Genomic DNA, 14,742 nt, shown 5'->3' on the forward strand with positions numbered 1-14,742 from the left:
AGCTCCGAAAGGCAACACGGGGCAGGAGGTGGCAGAGAATGGAGACCAAAGCAGCGAGATCCCAGTCTCCCGGCATCCAAGAAGCTTCTGCAGAAAGGACTCCGGGGCTACCCCCACAGTTTCCCAGGAGACGTTTGCAAATCATATATGCAGCCAAAATGGCGCTGAGAATAAAAATATAATTTAAAGGCAGGTCGCCATATTGTAAACAGAGAGGCAGTGAAGAGGCAGACTCGAGAGACACCCTCCATGATTTCTTCTACAACCACAAGAGTCCAGGCGCCAGTCCCTGGGGCGCGGACCAGGGCAGCTCCGGAGGCTGAAGGTTCTGCGCACCCACCCCAAGAGAGCCCAGCCCGGCCGGAGCCTGAGGGCGGCCGGCGCGCGGGTAGGAGAGCGGCACAGGGCCCAGAGCTCCTCCCCTTCCTCCCCCGCCACCTCGGGCCATGCCCTGTCGGCTGAGTCCCGGCTCCCAAGCGACTTCCAGCCCCAAATGGGGCTCTCCTTAGTCCTCCCAATCCCCACATCGGGGTTCGGACCCATTGCTGCTCCTCCCCATCCCAATGGCCAGATCCCGGCAGACACCTGGGGGCGGGGAGGCGCTCACCCTACGGCTACATTAAGTCGGCTAGCGGCTGCAAGCGCCCGTTATTTTGGCAGGCAGGGGAAGGCCGGGTGAAGGAATGGGCCGACAAGGTTTCACCAAGGGGCTCCAAAGGGGCCCGCAGACCTTACCAGCACTGGAGATGGAAGGCGGCAGGGCAATGGTCACAGCACAGAAGATCACCACCTTCTTTGCAGCTATCGCAGCTGTCGTGGTTAGTGGCCCTGCCGCTTCTCCGGGGTTCCTTCTCAGGCTTCCGACTTCGCTTTTCTGCCTCGTCCGTCTTAGGGGGAGCCAGCAGAGCTTGGATTTGCTGCACACACATACAAACGATGTGTGTGCACACTCGGAGCTCCCGGCCCGCCTTCTCCGTCACCCACCCTTCTCCCCGCTTTTGTCCTTCTTCCTCCCATCCAGGCTGTTCTCAGAATCTCTCAGCCCCCGGAACCAGGGGGAGCCCACCCTAACAGTGTTCCTGCAGCACAACACCGAGAACAGCTTCTTCCAAAAGGGGAGAATCAGGGTAGGGGGATGGGGAGAGGGTGCGCGGCTCCCTGCTCGCCACTTCCTTGTATGGACAGTGGGGGACTCCAAAGCCAGGCTCGGGAGAGGCCTGAAGCCCGGTACCCGGACGTGCTGGGGGAAGCACAAAGGGGCCAAGAGAAAGGGGGTGGGGAGGCCCGCCGGTGCAACGAGATGGAGTGGGTTGGTGCCTCAGGAGAACAAATCGAGGGCGGCGGGTAGGTAAAACTAATGCAAACGTCCTCGGAGACTAACTCGGCCCCCCCAAACTGCAAAGATGGGAGAGTCTGGGTGAGAAAGAATCCCCCCTCCCCCGGCCCTCTTGCGCTGAGAGCTTAGGACCGGCTTTGTGGAGCGGAGGGCGGAGGTTCCCTCCTGGCGTTGGGGGAAGGGGATGAGGAGGGCTACTCTTACCTCCATCAGCCCCCCTGACGTGTCCAAGTCGTACACGATCGTCTTGGTCTCCATTTTCTCCCACATTCATCCACCTCCCGGGCTGGGTGCTTTCTGCTCGGGCCCCCCCAACCCCGGGGGGAGGGGGGGGAAGCGGGAGGAGGGGGTGCTCCTGACCCCGGCCCCCCTTCTTTTTTCTCAACACAGGTCCCGACTTCCTCGCCCTGGCTCCCCCCCACCCCCCGGCCCCCAGTCCCCGGGACGGCAACGTCCTCCCTACGGGCCGTGAGGGGGGAGCGGCCCCTCAGCCCCGGCCCAGCGGCTGACTGCACGGTGGGTCCCGGCTCCGGGGGTCAGGCCTCGGTGGGGCCTAGTCCCACAAGCTAGAGCCGGCGCTGGCGACCGCTGGTCCAGCAGGGAAGACTGGCGGGCGCTGCCATCCCGGGGTTGAGGGGTTCGGAAGGGGGGTGAGAGGTTAGGTGAGGTTGTGGTACGTGAGGTGACTGCGGGGAGGGTGATGGGGGGGTGGTCCCCGGGCTCCGCCTCTCGCCGCCGCCGCCGTCTGCGTCCCGGCTGCCGCGTACTTGGCGCAAACTTACCGCGAGCGCCCGCAAAGCCACCCGCGCAGGCGCCCGGGGATCGCCGCTCGCCGCGCGCAACCGCAGTGACAGCCGGCCGCCGGGCTCCTGCGCAGCCGCAGTGAGAGAGTACCCCCCAGCGCAGCCGCGCTGGCACTTGTCTGAAGCGCCGAAGCCCTGGCCTTTCTGTTGTGCGCCAGCGTACTGAGATAAAGGGGGCAGGACCTGAGGTGGTGCGCAGGCGCCCGGTAGAGCTCGCTGGGGTCACAGCGCAGCCGCAAGAACAGGGGGACTCTTCTTCCATTGCTGTTTGTGTATATACCGGGAATACTGTTCTTGCGCAGGCGTATTGAATACGTTTCTCTCCCGCCCTACAATACAGCCCGCTCTCGCGCAAGCGTATTGTCATCTGTATACCCTAACAAGAATGCTTCTCCTTTCGCCATTTTGGTAATGGGATATAGGCTACCACGTCCTTGGAGTCCTCGGGCATGAACAGGAAGGATTAAAATGTGATGTTGACTGGAGCTGGTACGCTGTCAATGACAGCAGTATTCCTAGGGATGTCCTGCTGGACTATTTGGTTCTAGCGTCAGGTGTGTCTGGACCAGGCGCCATATTGGTAAAGAGAAAAGAAAAGCACTCGCAACAGAAAACGATGCTTTTGGTGTCGGGTAGGATGGCTGGTGTCCCCACTTCCCTCCCTTTCCCAACAGTTCATTTTAGCTCCAGCATCTCTGCCTTGCGTAGTGATGGATGACACAATGGAGAGTTTCGCTGCATATTATTATCCTCTTTTGACCACTGTCACTCCTGTTCAAGAGGAAGCCAAAAGCAGAGTTTACGATTTTGACAACGCCCAACTACCTGTCTACAGTAGACTTCAACTCCCAGTTTGCAATGCTCAGCTCAAAAGGTCCAAAGGGCTGACGGGAGCGCATTGCACCCTGGGAGGAAGACTTGCAGTGGGTCTGGAGGATTGTGGGAGCTGTAGTTCCGTGTGCGTGCGAAGCAGTGTACGGTAGGATGGCATCGGGCAAGAGTGATTTGCCGGCTAGGAAGGGATTTGAGAGCTGCAGTGCTGTATGCTAGGATTTGTAGTCTGAGGCCTCACCTCGAGTTCTGGGAGGGCCTTCGTGCTACCTCCGGTGCGCCCGCACCTTCCCTTGGTATCGCCTTCAGAGATGGCCAGTTGTGTCTGCTTGACTGTAGATGCAGTGAAAAAGGAAATGGTATCGTTATGCTTGACAGTAGGCGCTTACATGGCATTGTTAACACCAGGTAGCGGTGTCCTGCTCACTTTTGATGTTAAGGTATACTTAGGATTCTCAGAAGGGTAAAACTGTTAAGGGTTTAAAGACCTCCTATATTATTACCATCATTTCCAGGGGCACAGAGGAGAATAGTGATTTCCTTAATTCAATTTTTGGCAGACCTAGGAATTAAACACATTTCATTTTTTTAAAAAAGTGTTTATTTTTACAGAAAGGGGAAGGAAGGGAGAAAGAGAGGGAGAGAAACAGCAATGCGTGGTTGCCTCTCGTGTGCCCCCTGTTGGGGACCTGGCCCACAACCCAGGCATGTGCCCTGACTGGGAATAGAACCAGTAGCCCTTTGGTTCACAGGCTAGCACTCAATCCACTGAGCCACACCAGCCAGGGCACATTTCATTTTTTAAAATAAGAGATTTATTACTTTGCTTTATTTTTAAAAAGATTTTATTTATTTTTAGAGTGAGAGGAAGAGAGGAAGAAACAGAGGGAGAGAAACATCTCCCGACCCCCAACTGGAGACCTGGCCCCAACCCAGGCATGTGCCCTGACTGGGAATCAAACCGGTGGCCTTTTGGTTCACAGGCTGATGCTCAATCCACTGAGTCACACCAGCCAGAGCTGAACACATTTCGTGATTCCCAGGCCACAACAGTGTCTAAACTGCTTGTGAGGAGTTGCTGTTGCTCATTTAAAAAAAAGATTTTATTTATTTATTTTTAGGAGAGGGGAAGAGAGGGGGGAAAGAGAAACATGGATGTGCAACAGAAATGTCGATCTCAGTTGCCTCTTGCACACCCCCAACCGGGGACCTTGCCTGCAACCTCAGCTTGTGTTCTGACAGGAATCAAATCGGTGGCCTTTTGGTTTGCAGGATGATGCCCAACCCACCGAAGCACACCTGTCAGAACAGGGAAGTGAGGAGGATGAGTTAGATAGGTAGGCATAGCAGAGTGTGGTCTTTGGTTTCTGATTATCCTCTTGGTGCCTGGGAAGAATTGTAAGGTCATGGGTCTTATTGTTGGGTTTGGAGGGGGTTCTCTCTTCTCTCTGCCATTCTCAGCAAACATGAAATTATAGTGGCTGTGGTCCAGAGATGTGGCCCTCAGAGTGGGGACTGCTGAGCTAGAGGTATGGAAGTGGCCAGACTTCATTTCTTCTGGGGCTGTATTTCATGCCTTCAGAAATCAGAGCCCTGTATGCCCTGCTTTACTGGCTTCCTTCATACCACTTAGGGCTCAGCTGTGTTGCTGTCACAGCCTGAAGGCATTATGGGGTTAAGCCATGGGCACAAGCCCAATGAGCAGAGCTTTACTTTTACAACAAACATTAGTTTCCATTGAGAATTGGGACAGGCTGTGGGCTAATGAGGGGATTAATACTTGGCTCTGTTGACAAGTGCCAGGAGAACTAATCACTCCACACACCTCTGAACTTGGAAGGTGAGGTCAGCCTAGTGGGGTCAGGAGTTGTTGCCACCTTGGAGAGCTCCAGCCCTGGCAATTCTAAGAGGATTGAGGGGAGAGAGCAGGTGGGATACAGATGCCTTTAGAAGTGACCTCTTGTGGCTAACCTAGGCACTGCACTCTGCCTGAACTAGAGCCTCTTCATCCTTCAAGGTGGCCTGTGCTAGAGCCAGGAGGTGGACAGCCATGAGTGGTTAAGACCTACCTGCTGGAAGACTGTAGAAGCGGAAGGTACTGGTTGCTGTTGTTATTTCCTTCAGGTATTTAGTCTTTTGGCTCCTGAGTTCCCATAATTCCCTGTTGCTTATTTTTTGCTTATACTCTGGAGGGCAGCCATGAAGGGCACTCTCTACATGTGCATGTGCATGCTGGGAACCAAAGCTGGCCAAACACTTTCCTCTCATGAGGCGCTGGGGGCCACAGAGAATGGACAGGAGTCTGGGAGGGACCAGACTTGGCAAACTTAAACAGATCGCACACAGCCACCTCTTTTGGGAGTCTACAAATAGGGCTTTTAATGAAGTAGGAGCCAAGCCCTTAAACTTCATTGTCCCTGCTCCTGACAGAGTATCATGTTTAGGGGATTGTCTCTGATTCCTATTCCAATTTCCTTAGCCTTGTTAGTTGGGAAAAAAAGGGAAGAAGAGTTGTTCCAGGCTTCCTGGGCCTTGTCAGCCATACAATGACATTAAGAAGAGCCTTGGGAGTTTGCCATCCTGTAGTTCTGGACTAGCAAAGAGGGGAAAATGAGGCATTGAGGTGGATGAGCAGTTGGATTCCTGGGCTCCCACACTCCTGTGGCGCTAGGCATTTGGACCTCACATTTCACTGCCATCTATTGTACTGAGCTTGTTGGGACAGTGATTTCCATAGCATCTGTAACTGGTTTTTTGATAAAATCTGGGGATTACTAGTTGGTGTGTCCAGCGTGCCTCATGGTCCTGATGTCCACATCCCATTTATCTCCCACCTTTCTTCCCTTGAAGAAAGTACCACCCACCTGGCCAGTGCTTGGTTTTTTCAAAAACACCATTTTAATAAGGAAACAACAGAAAAAGAAGTTTGTTCTCTGGCTGGAGGCCAGATTCCATATAAGACATTACATGTACAAAGTGACCTGTAGCCAGCTCCTGGGGCTCTCTGAGGCCCTGTTTCATGCCAAATTCCTTGACCCTTAGACCTCTGCTCCTCTACAGAATGTGAATGCCCACTCCCTTTATCCCAAACAGGGGCGAGGAGGGGAAGTCTGGCAGATGATTGGGGTTAAAGGAGGGACTAAAGTGGGGTTAAAGTGGGACTAGTGTTTGTAATAGCCAGACTGGCAATCAGAAGGAGGCCTTTCTCCTCAGGGTGTAGGGGAGCAGTGGGGTTTCCTGCTTTGGTGTGAAGCATGAGTGCCAAGGGAAGCCCAACCTGAGCCTGGGTAGGGTCCCTAAACCCCTTGGATCCCTTAGAATTATTGCCTCCACTGGCAAGGGACAAGAGCAGAACTCTCCATTCCTGGGGCCTTGGAAATGGACTAGAGACTTCCTCCAGGGGCTGATGCTGGCATGTCAGGACTACCCAGAAGTCACTATGGAGAGCAGTTTTAGCCAGTATTGATGGCCCTGCGAGGAACACCCTGACGGGGTTTCCACCACCATCAAGTTAGCCCTGCTGCCAGGTACTACATGCCAGGGCCAGATGGTGGTCACATGGAGAAAGGTGTCCCCATTCTGCCTGTGAATTCCAGGACGGAGGCGCAGGGCATGAAGGAGGGTCGGGAGAACGCTCATTCCTGATGCATATGCTCCAGCTGTGTTCTGCCCAGAGGCAGATGCCCCCTGACTTGGACCCAAGGAGGGGCCCTAAGTGGTCAGTGGTACCAAGAAAATAGGCCCTGGGGGGCACTGCAGGCAGGGAAGGGCACAACTTCTTGAGGGATTAGTGGCGTCTCTTCCCAGGTGGTATGTACAGGAGGTGGAGGGACAGCTGGGAGCTTTGCTGCTGGGCTGTGATGCAGGGCTGAGCTGGCTTTCCCCGCCTAAATGGATACTTCATATTCTCTCATCTCCTGCAAAGGAAAGAGACTGCTGGGAGTTGGAAACTTGTATAAAGTTTGCCAGCCCATAATCCACCTCCCCAAGGAAAAGGGAAAGAGTGAGAGTGCTTGATAGGGCCCTCAGGGGTAACTCCCAAAGGGAGCACGGAACTGGGTCCTGGATAGGGTCTCAAGGCCAGCATGGGTACTTACTCCAGTCTCATAAGTTGGATTGTCAAATGCTGACTCCACGGTGATTCGGTCATAGGGGCGGGGTCGTGTTCGGGACAGCTGCAGGGGGCTTTTCCCCTGGAGTCTGTGGGGCAGAGGAGCCTGTGAGTCCGGAGTGCTAGGCAGGAATGAGTCGGGTATGGGGGATAGGAAGAGAAGCCAGGTTCACCTGGTGAAGTAGAGGTACACGCCTCCCACCAAGAGTGCCATCGCCACCAGAGGCAGGAAGATGGCAGCTGCGATGTGGGCAGCATCCAGGGTGCTGGAGGCAGCAGGTGCCTTGGCAACTGAAAACACAGAGGGTGGGATTGGGGCAGAGGTCCCTGTCGGTTACAGCCCTCAGCCTCTCACCCCTTCCCAGGGGCATCCAGCCACCAGCTGCTTCTAGTTGGCTGGGGGCAGGGAAAGGGCTTTTTTCCCTGCTCGTCCCAGACCTCTTTCTCTACCCTCCCTCTTTGAGGAACCCATGGCCTGGGAGCTGTGAGAACAAGCGGAAGAGACTACTTCCCTGGCCCTCATGAGTGGGGGCTCACCATCCAGGCTGCGGCCGCTGTAGAACCCATCCAGAGAGGCTGGAACAAGAGGGAAGGGCCAAGGGCAGTGGGTAAGCCCAACAGGCCAAACCACTAAGGCAGGGAGTGGGCTGGTCATGGGACGGATTTGTTCAAGGAGAGCCCACATTTGTCTTGGTGTCACCAGCTCAGAAAAATCTGGCAGAGACTGGGGAGACCAAGTGTAACATGAAGTGGGTGTGGGCAGGGGCTTCTGGTTCTCAACATTTGACATCTTTGCCAGAGCAGTCCTGTGGGCCAGGCAGAGGTTTAGGGGTGGCAGAGCACTCACCAGCCCTACAGATGGGCGGGGGATCACTCCAATGCGAGGGGTGCCCGGGTACACATTTGATGCTAGCCTGACCCTTCAGCACATAGCCAGGGGCACATGAGAAGTGGACAGTAGCCCCTGCTGGGTGTAGCCGCTTTTCAGGACTGCAGGCACCATTCTCTGGGGCGCTGAGGCCATGGCATGGCTTGAACTGTTCCACTGCAAAGCAGACAGAGCCCAGTGAAGGTGCCCCCAGCCTCCAGAGGCAGCGTTCTTTATCTCCTACCAGACCCTTCCCCTCGACCCATTTGACACTTACAGAGACATTTGGGGACCCGGTCGCTCCACTTGGGGCTGCTGGCTTGGCGGTCATGGCAGGTGAGGACAGCACTACCCGTCAGCATAAAACCCTGGTCGCAGATGTACTGCACAGTGGCCCCCACAGGAAACTTGGGGCTAGATACCAGGCGTCGGCTGTGCTCCACGTCCCCAGGGTCATGGCAGGAAGTCACTATGGATAGGGAGTGATGAAGAAGAAGTAGCTCAAGTAGAACGCAAAAGTCAGTCCACCCAGGCTTTGTTCCAGGCAGGCAGCATCCTCATGCCATATAGCTCTACCCTCTGGTTCTCTGTGACTATACCATTTTGCTGGTGTATCTCCTCATTTGTCCCCTTCCAATCCATGGGAGTCAACAAACACTAACTGGCCATCTACCAGGAACAAAACACTTGGAGTACTTGGCAGGTAACCCTATGGAAGGGTATTTCCCCGTTTCACCGATGGGGAAACTGACGTTATGACAGGTGAAGGAACTTCAAGGATACCAGTTTATAACAGCTGGTTCATAATCTGAGAGGCTTGTAGGTTGCATTGGCAATGGGAATAGGGGGAACAGGAACACTCACCCCTCTGGCAGAAGGGCAGGTCCTCACTCCAGGTCAGGTCCCACTGGCACATAAGGACACTGGATCCCACCACCTGGTAGCCAGGGTAGCACTGGTAAGTGACGACAGTGCCATGTACCAGCTCAGGCTGTGACGGACTCTTCCAGCCATTGGGGATCTCGGGCAGCTCTGGACATGTGTCATTGCGAGGCACCTCTAGGGGCATGGGGGTGGCAAGATGCAGACCCTCAGCCAATGCCAAAGTGACCGTGCTAGCCTCCCTCCCCCTCGGGAAGTTTAGCTCTTGCCAGTTTGTTCTGGGCCTGGCCAGGGCAGGCTCAGTGATTTATTCTCCCTATACAAGGGCCCCTCCTTGCTTGCCCCTGATATGACTGTCTCCTAGATTCCCAGTTTATCATCTAGGCTTTTAACTTTATTTCCAAAAACATGTTGGCTAGTTTCTCACTACTGAGAGGGGGGCCTGGTAAAATGGGGAAAATTGTCACTTCTATCGAAGGTTATCCGAAAGGTACTGTATAATAAAATTCCTTTCCTCAGTTCCCTATTTTTTTGTTATGAAGTTCTTCCTGCTGCCTACCAAGTCCTTCTTGCTGCAACAGAAGTCTCCCTTGCTCCCACCGGGCCCAGGAGGATGATGGAGAACAAGACTGGCTTTGGTGATACCCAGAGTGTTTCCAGCTTTTTTTCATTGTCAGATAAGAGCACTCAGGCTCCTTGTTGCCCTGGCCTCTCTGATTTGCTGAGTTTGGGGTCTGCATTCTGGAATCTCTTCTCCCTCAGGCATTGGGGTGGGGCAGGGGCAGGCTCACCAAAGAAGTGGATGACGAAGCCCTGCTGGTAGCCCAGCACTGAGGTCCCAGGGTCTGACTGGAACTGGATGGTGACATCGGCCATGGAGGTAAAGAGCTTGAAGTGACCTCGGGGCCCGGAGTACTGGCCCAGGACTCGGGCTGTCAGGTCATCCCCATCGTAGAAGGTAAGTACGTCACCGGGACCTATGCGCAGTCTGTGGAGGAGGCCCGTCAGTGAGGCTGGGCCCAGGGGCCCCAGGATGGGCTGGGCAAGGGATGACTCCATTGCTTAGGAGCTGGCTTGGCCTAGCCCATTGAACACTTACACTCGGATGTCCAGCATGATGCGCTTGTCCTCCTCCACGTGCACTCCCCAGATGCAGTCTTGCCCACGGCCGTAGGGCTCCGGCCAGTTGGGGGAGAGCACCACACCAGCTGAGTCTGTGATCTCCCCGCTGCACACAGCTGGAAGGCAGGGGAGGCCCAGGAGGAACGTCCCCTCCATGTTCCCCCCCAGGGCCATGTCCCAGGGCTGCCATCTGCCCACAGGAGTGCCTACTCATTGTTGGGAGTCCCCACCTCTTCCTCAGGGGGAAGATGAACAACACATGGCACTGGGGCCACAGGCTCTGTTGCTAGCTCCCTGGTGTCCACCTTCCTCCCTGCGCCTGGTGGGCCCATCTGCTGGTGCCTACTGACCTCGACAGGCTGGTTCCGTCTCATTCCATTGGGGGTCATGGGGGTCAACACACTCAATGATGATGGAGCCTTGCTCTAGTGTGTAGCCAGGGTCGCAGCTGAACTCCACAGTGGTACCCACAGGGTAGGAGGGTGCGCTGCTGCTGAAGTTGCCATATTTGACAAAGGGCTCATAGCAGTGGCCCTGCTGGAAGGCTGTAAACCACAGGGCCCAGGCAAGCTCAGCCTTGACCGGGACAAACACGAGGAAAATGTCCTCCTATTTCCCTCCCCAGGGCTTTTCTCATCCTGACTACAAGTGTATGTCCTGGGCTTGGAGCAAGGGACAAGAACAGCCCAGAGCACCCATCCCTGTTATGCTCAGGAGGCTGTCTTGATCACCATTGTATTTCTAGCTCCTAGTTTTGTACTTAGCACATAGAGGGCACTCAGTAAATATTGTTTTGAATGAATTAATGAAGTAATGTCTAGCAGCAATTCTCCCTCCCTAAAAATTAGGGACTTTTTTGTTCTTCATACTCTAGAGAATTCATTCACCTGGGCCAGAGGGCCTGAATCCAGGCAGGGGTCTCTTGCAGATGGATAGGAATCCTAGACTCGGGAGGGGTGAGAAGATATGGCCTCAGTGCCAGGTGAGCAAGGGCTGACCTGGAAGGAGTGATGATGGAATGGAAGGGGACAGTGTGCGAAGAGACTCTGGGCCCAAGCCCCTGCTCTAGCCCCTCACCCCTGGTTAGGCCCCATTAGGCTCACCCTCATAGCGCAGGGCCATGCCTGCAGCTGCCCCGCTGCTGTCAGTGCTGAGCTCCACAAAGAAGTGTCGGCCAGAGCTGAGCAGGCCCTCAATGGGCAGGTACTCCACCTCATAGGAATCATACACAGGCGGGGCCTCCACGTTGTCCCCATTTCGGATGATGAGCCTGGGTCAGCAGAGCAACAGCTTCGTGGCTGGTTGCTGACCCAAGGGGTGTGACTTCATGCTTGTGTACAGCTCCTCTAGCAGGATGTTACCAGGTTGGGCACCCCCATCCCACCAGGACGTCCCCTCACCTGTCGTCATCCTCTGCCAGGGAAACCTTCTCAAAGTGCAAGTGCAGCCTCTGGCCCTCCGGAGCCTCAAGCAGCCAGTGGCAGGTGAGGTTGTTGCTGTAGTTGCCCGGAAAGCCGGGAGAGACGATGCGGCCAGTGGTGGCATTGCGGATCACTCCACCACAGGCAGCTGGAAGACAGGCAGAATTGTGGGCCCCTGGCTGGATCCTAGGCAGCCTAACAGGCTTTCCTGCCCCTCACAGCTCTGCACCCTGTGCGTGGGGCAACAGGGATCTGCCTTCATGGTGCTGGAAGTCAATCCTTTGCCCCTGTGACCCTGCAGCTCCAGGCAGTCTGGACTGTAGAATCCTACCTAACCTTTCACACTCCGGGGAGTATTCACATGCTGCTCCCCTGACTGGTAGGTCTGCTGTGGCCTTGCTGTGTGGCCCTGGGTCAGTCACTTTCCCTCTCTGCTGCCCCCAGGTGGACTTTATTAAAGCCTCCTACCCAGGCTCCAACTTTCTTGGGTGTATCTGCTACTTCTACCTCATGCCACTTCCGAAAAACGGTTATTGTTTGGCTATATCCCTTTAACTAAGGCCCCCTGGGGCAGGGGCTAGTGTTTTTAGGCCAGGCACAGAGTTGGTATTCAGTATTTATTGAATAAAATGCTTGAATGGATGTAAAAAAGAGGGTAGGACTAGATCAGGAGTGACATACATGTAGTGTGCATGCCATTCAACTCCAAATCTTGTGGCAGACAAGATTACTGAGCAGACATTACTAGCCAGGTGATGGCCTCAAACACTTTCTGAAATAGCATCACTGCCACTGTCATTCCTGGGCTGAACCTTTCTGGCCTTTCCAGCACTGAATCCTCTGGCCTGGGGTTGTCCTCTCTTTGTAAGGAGAGGTAGAGTGGCTCACTTGTCCCCATCACTGAGGACTGCTGACTTAGTTGGCCAAAAACTCCCGTAAGTGGGGCTGGTGAAGCAGTCTCAGGCAAGAGGCGTACGGCTGGTTCCAGGCAGCACTTTCCTCTCCTGGATCTACAGCTTCAGATCCTGCCAGCTCTCCGAGACAAGCCTGCCAAGACAGTGTCTTTGTGTCCGAATGTTCAGCACAGCAGAATATTTTAACCTAATGAACCTCCTGGAGAGAAGATTGTGGTTTCTTCTCTGCTTCTCTGCAGAGAGGGCAGACCTACCTTTTTGCTCAGTCTTGGAATGGAATACCCTTTAACTCTGGTCATGCCCCATCCCACATTTAAATTCCTCAGTAGTTCCCTGTGACCCTCCAGATAGAGTCGAAGCACAAGATGGCTGTTGAGCCCTGTATGGACCCGACTCTTGACCTGGCCTCAGCCTCTCCCCATACACCCTCCCCTTGAGGCACACCTCACCGCAGCAGGCAGCTTCATGCCGCCGCACCTCTCTCTGCATGTGCTGGTCAGGAATCTACTCCACTACCGGCGTGAACATTCTCGCTGTACTTCCATGTCATCTTGGAAAGCTTTCCTTGACTCTCCTCATTTTGCAGCAGCACTTCCTCCCTCGGATCCCCTCACACCCTGAGTTTGTCCCATCACAGCACTATCTGCGCTGGCCGTGCTGAGTTGTTCGCTGGTCTCACTGGGCAGTTCCCTGAGGGCACAGGCCACATCTGGCTTATTCACCTCTGCTTGTGCCTGGCACTCGGGAAGAGTGGACAGAATGAAATAAGGTTCAAAAGCCCAAGCTAAAAAAAAGGAGAAAGGGAAAAAGCCCAAGCTGCCTTTCCTACTGCAAACTAAGCACTCCATCTTTCTTCTGCCAGCAAGCCCCTGGCAGCAATCCAGACTCCCCGTCACTCATGACCAGGACTTGGGAGTCTGTTACTGCTTTCCCCCTTTCTCATCCGTGTCTCTGGAACCACTTTCCTCCTCTTTATTCCCAGAGTTACTGTCCAAGTTCAAACCCTCTTGCCTGGCTGGCCTCCCAGCTTCCAGACACCACCTGACTGACTTTCTCAAGGAGTAGTTCTGAGCTCCACCCTCCTCCTCTTCAAAACCTATAGCGCCCCGCCCTAGTTTTTGGCTGATATTCAAGGCCCTCCCCCTTTCCCCTCCTCAAGTCTCAGGCCTCAGCCAAAACTGGCTGTCTTCTCTGTCCCTAAATACTCCTTTACCTTGCCTCTGTGTCCCTGCCCATGTTGTTGCTTCCACTGAAATGTCAAAACTTCAGCGCCACTTCCTCCAGGAAGCCACATAAATGCCCAACTAAGAATGATTGCTTTCTCCTCCCTGGTTGCTTTAAGTCTCTTCATTGGTATTTTCTACTTCCTGCTGTGAAAGTTGATACTCAAGTGTTTTTCTTCTTCCCCCACTTCCTGGAAGGGTGGGCTCTTCGAAGGCACACTCCTTGTTTAATTCAGCTCTGTGTATCTGTGGCGCCTCCACATAATAGGAGCTCACTAAGTGTGGGTTGGATGAATGCCACTGAGGTGTGTAGCCATTGTCTGGCTTCTTTCTGGAGAGCCTAGGAAGGTACTACATAGCAACAGAGAGCAGAGATTAGCCCCCAACCAACTCCCCTGTTCAGCACTACTGAGTCCCCTGGGGCCACTCACCGATGCACGTAGGCTCCTGGGAATCCCAGAAGGGCTGGGTGGCATTGAGACAGGTAAGGAGCCTGGCCCCCTTCAGCTGGTAGCCAGTGGCACATTGGAAGCGGGCGCTGCCTCCTGGGTGGAGGCTAGTGACAGTCACAGCTCCATAAACTGGGCGTCGGGGAAAGCGGCAGCTCAGGAGATAGGCTGCAGAGAGAGAATGGGTGTCGTGTGCCTGTGTTTGTGTTGAGGGGGTTGTTGAGTCATAGCCAGAGCAAAAGGGGCTGCCTCAGCCTGCCTGGGGGTGTCATCTGGGGCCAGAGGAAGTGTCAGGAGTACTGGAAAAGAGACTGATCCTTCCCCAAAAGATGCCTGTGACATTTCCAGCAGCCTGGGCTGGGTAGTGGAGCAAGCAGAGTTGGAAGTTAGGAGGCTTGGGTTGTAGCCCAAGCTTTCTAACACTTTGGGCAGGTTACTTAGCCTTTCTGTGTCCCGGTTTCTTCATTTGTTAAATGAGTGTTAAAATGCCAGTCCAGCCCTGGCTGGTGTGGCTCAGGGGATTAAAGTGCCGGCCTGTGAACCAAAGGGTCATTGGTTGGATTCCCAGTCAGGACACATGCCTGGGTTGAGGGCCATGTCCCTAGTAGGGGATGCTTGAGAGATAACCACACATTGATGTTTCTTCCCTTTCCTTCTTCCTCCCTTCCCCTCTCTCCAAAAATAGATGAATAAAAAATTTTTTTTAAATGCCAGCCCACCTACAGGGTTATTGTGAGAACAGATAGGATAGTGTTTTTATTCAGCTTGGTATCCCTGGAATC

At 54.4% G+C, this 14,742-nt stretch overlaps 2 protein-coding genes across 5 annotated transcripts in view; both read right to left on the minus strand.

Moving 5' to 3' along the window:
• Positions 1-2,189, minus strand: part of PHF12 (PHD finger protein 12) — a 41,836-nt gene extending 39,647 nt beyond the window's left edge. The window contains exons 1-2 of one of the 2 annotated variants that reach the window (XM_037162846.2): positions 1,541-2,189; positions 736-917 (exon numbers count right to left, since the gene is read on the minus strand). In XM_037162846.2, coding sequence (XP_037018741.1) covers positions 736-917; positions 1,541-1,606 — 248 coding nt within the window. In that variant the 5' untranslated portion in view covers positions 1,607-2,189. Of the gene's footprint in view, positions 1-735; positions 918-1,540 lie in introns of those variants that run through there. The other variant, XM_053662778.1, reaches the window with a different exon arrangement.
• A 3,544-nt stretch (positions 2,190-5,733) lies between these two features.
• The window catches only part of SEZ6 (seizure related 6 homolog), a 44,572-nt gene continuing 35,563 nt past the window's right edge, over positions 5,734-14,742 (minus strand). Inside the window, exons 5-17 of one of the 3 annotated variants that reach the window (XM_037162912.2) lie at positions 13,943-14,128; positions 11,354-11,522; positions 11,057-11,223; positions 10,304-10,498; positions 9,931-10,069; positions 9,623-9,819; positions 8,814-9,008; positions 8,227-8,418; positions 7,929-8,126; positions 7,619-7,657; positions 7,255-7,372; positions 7,068-7,170; positions 5,734-6,887 (exon numbers count right to left, since the gene is read on the minus strand). In XM_037162912.2, coding sequence (XP_037018807.2) covers positions 6,858-6,887; positions 7,068-7,170; positions 7,255-7,372; positions 7,619-7,657; positions 7,929-8,126; positions 8,227-8,418; positions 8,814-9,008; positions 9,623-9,819; positions 9,931-10,069; positions 10,304-10,498; positions 11,057-11,223; positions 11,354-11,522; positions 13,943-14,128 — 1,928 coding nt within the window. In that variant the 3' untranslated portion in view covers positions 5,734-6,857. Of the gene's footprint in view, positions 6,904-6,995; positions 7,171-7,254; positions 7,373-7,618; positions 7,658-7,928; positions 8,127-8,226; positions 8,419-8,813; positions 9,009-9,622; positions 9,820-9,930; positions 10,070-10,303; positions 10,499-11,056; positions 11,224-11,353; positions 11,523-13,942; positions 14,129-14,742 lie in introns of those variants that run through there. The other 2 variants (XM_037162911.2, XM_053662694.1) reach the window with 2 other exon arrangements.

This window comes from Artibeus jamaicensis, unplaced genomic scaffold (assembly GCF_021234435.1).
Source record: "Artibeus jamaicensis isolate MK-2021 breed Jamaican fruit bat unplaced genomic scaffold, CSHL_Jam_final contig_2790, whole genome shotgun sequence".
NCBI lineage: Eukaryota > Metazoa > Chordata > Mammalia > Chiroptera > Phyllostomidae > Artibeus > Artibeus jamaicensis.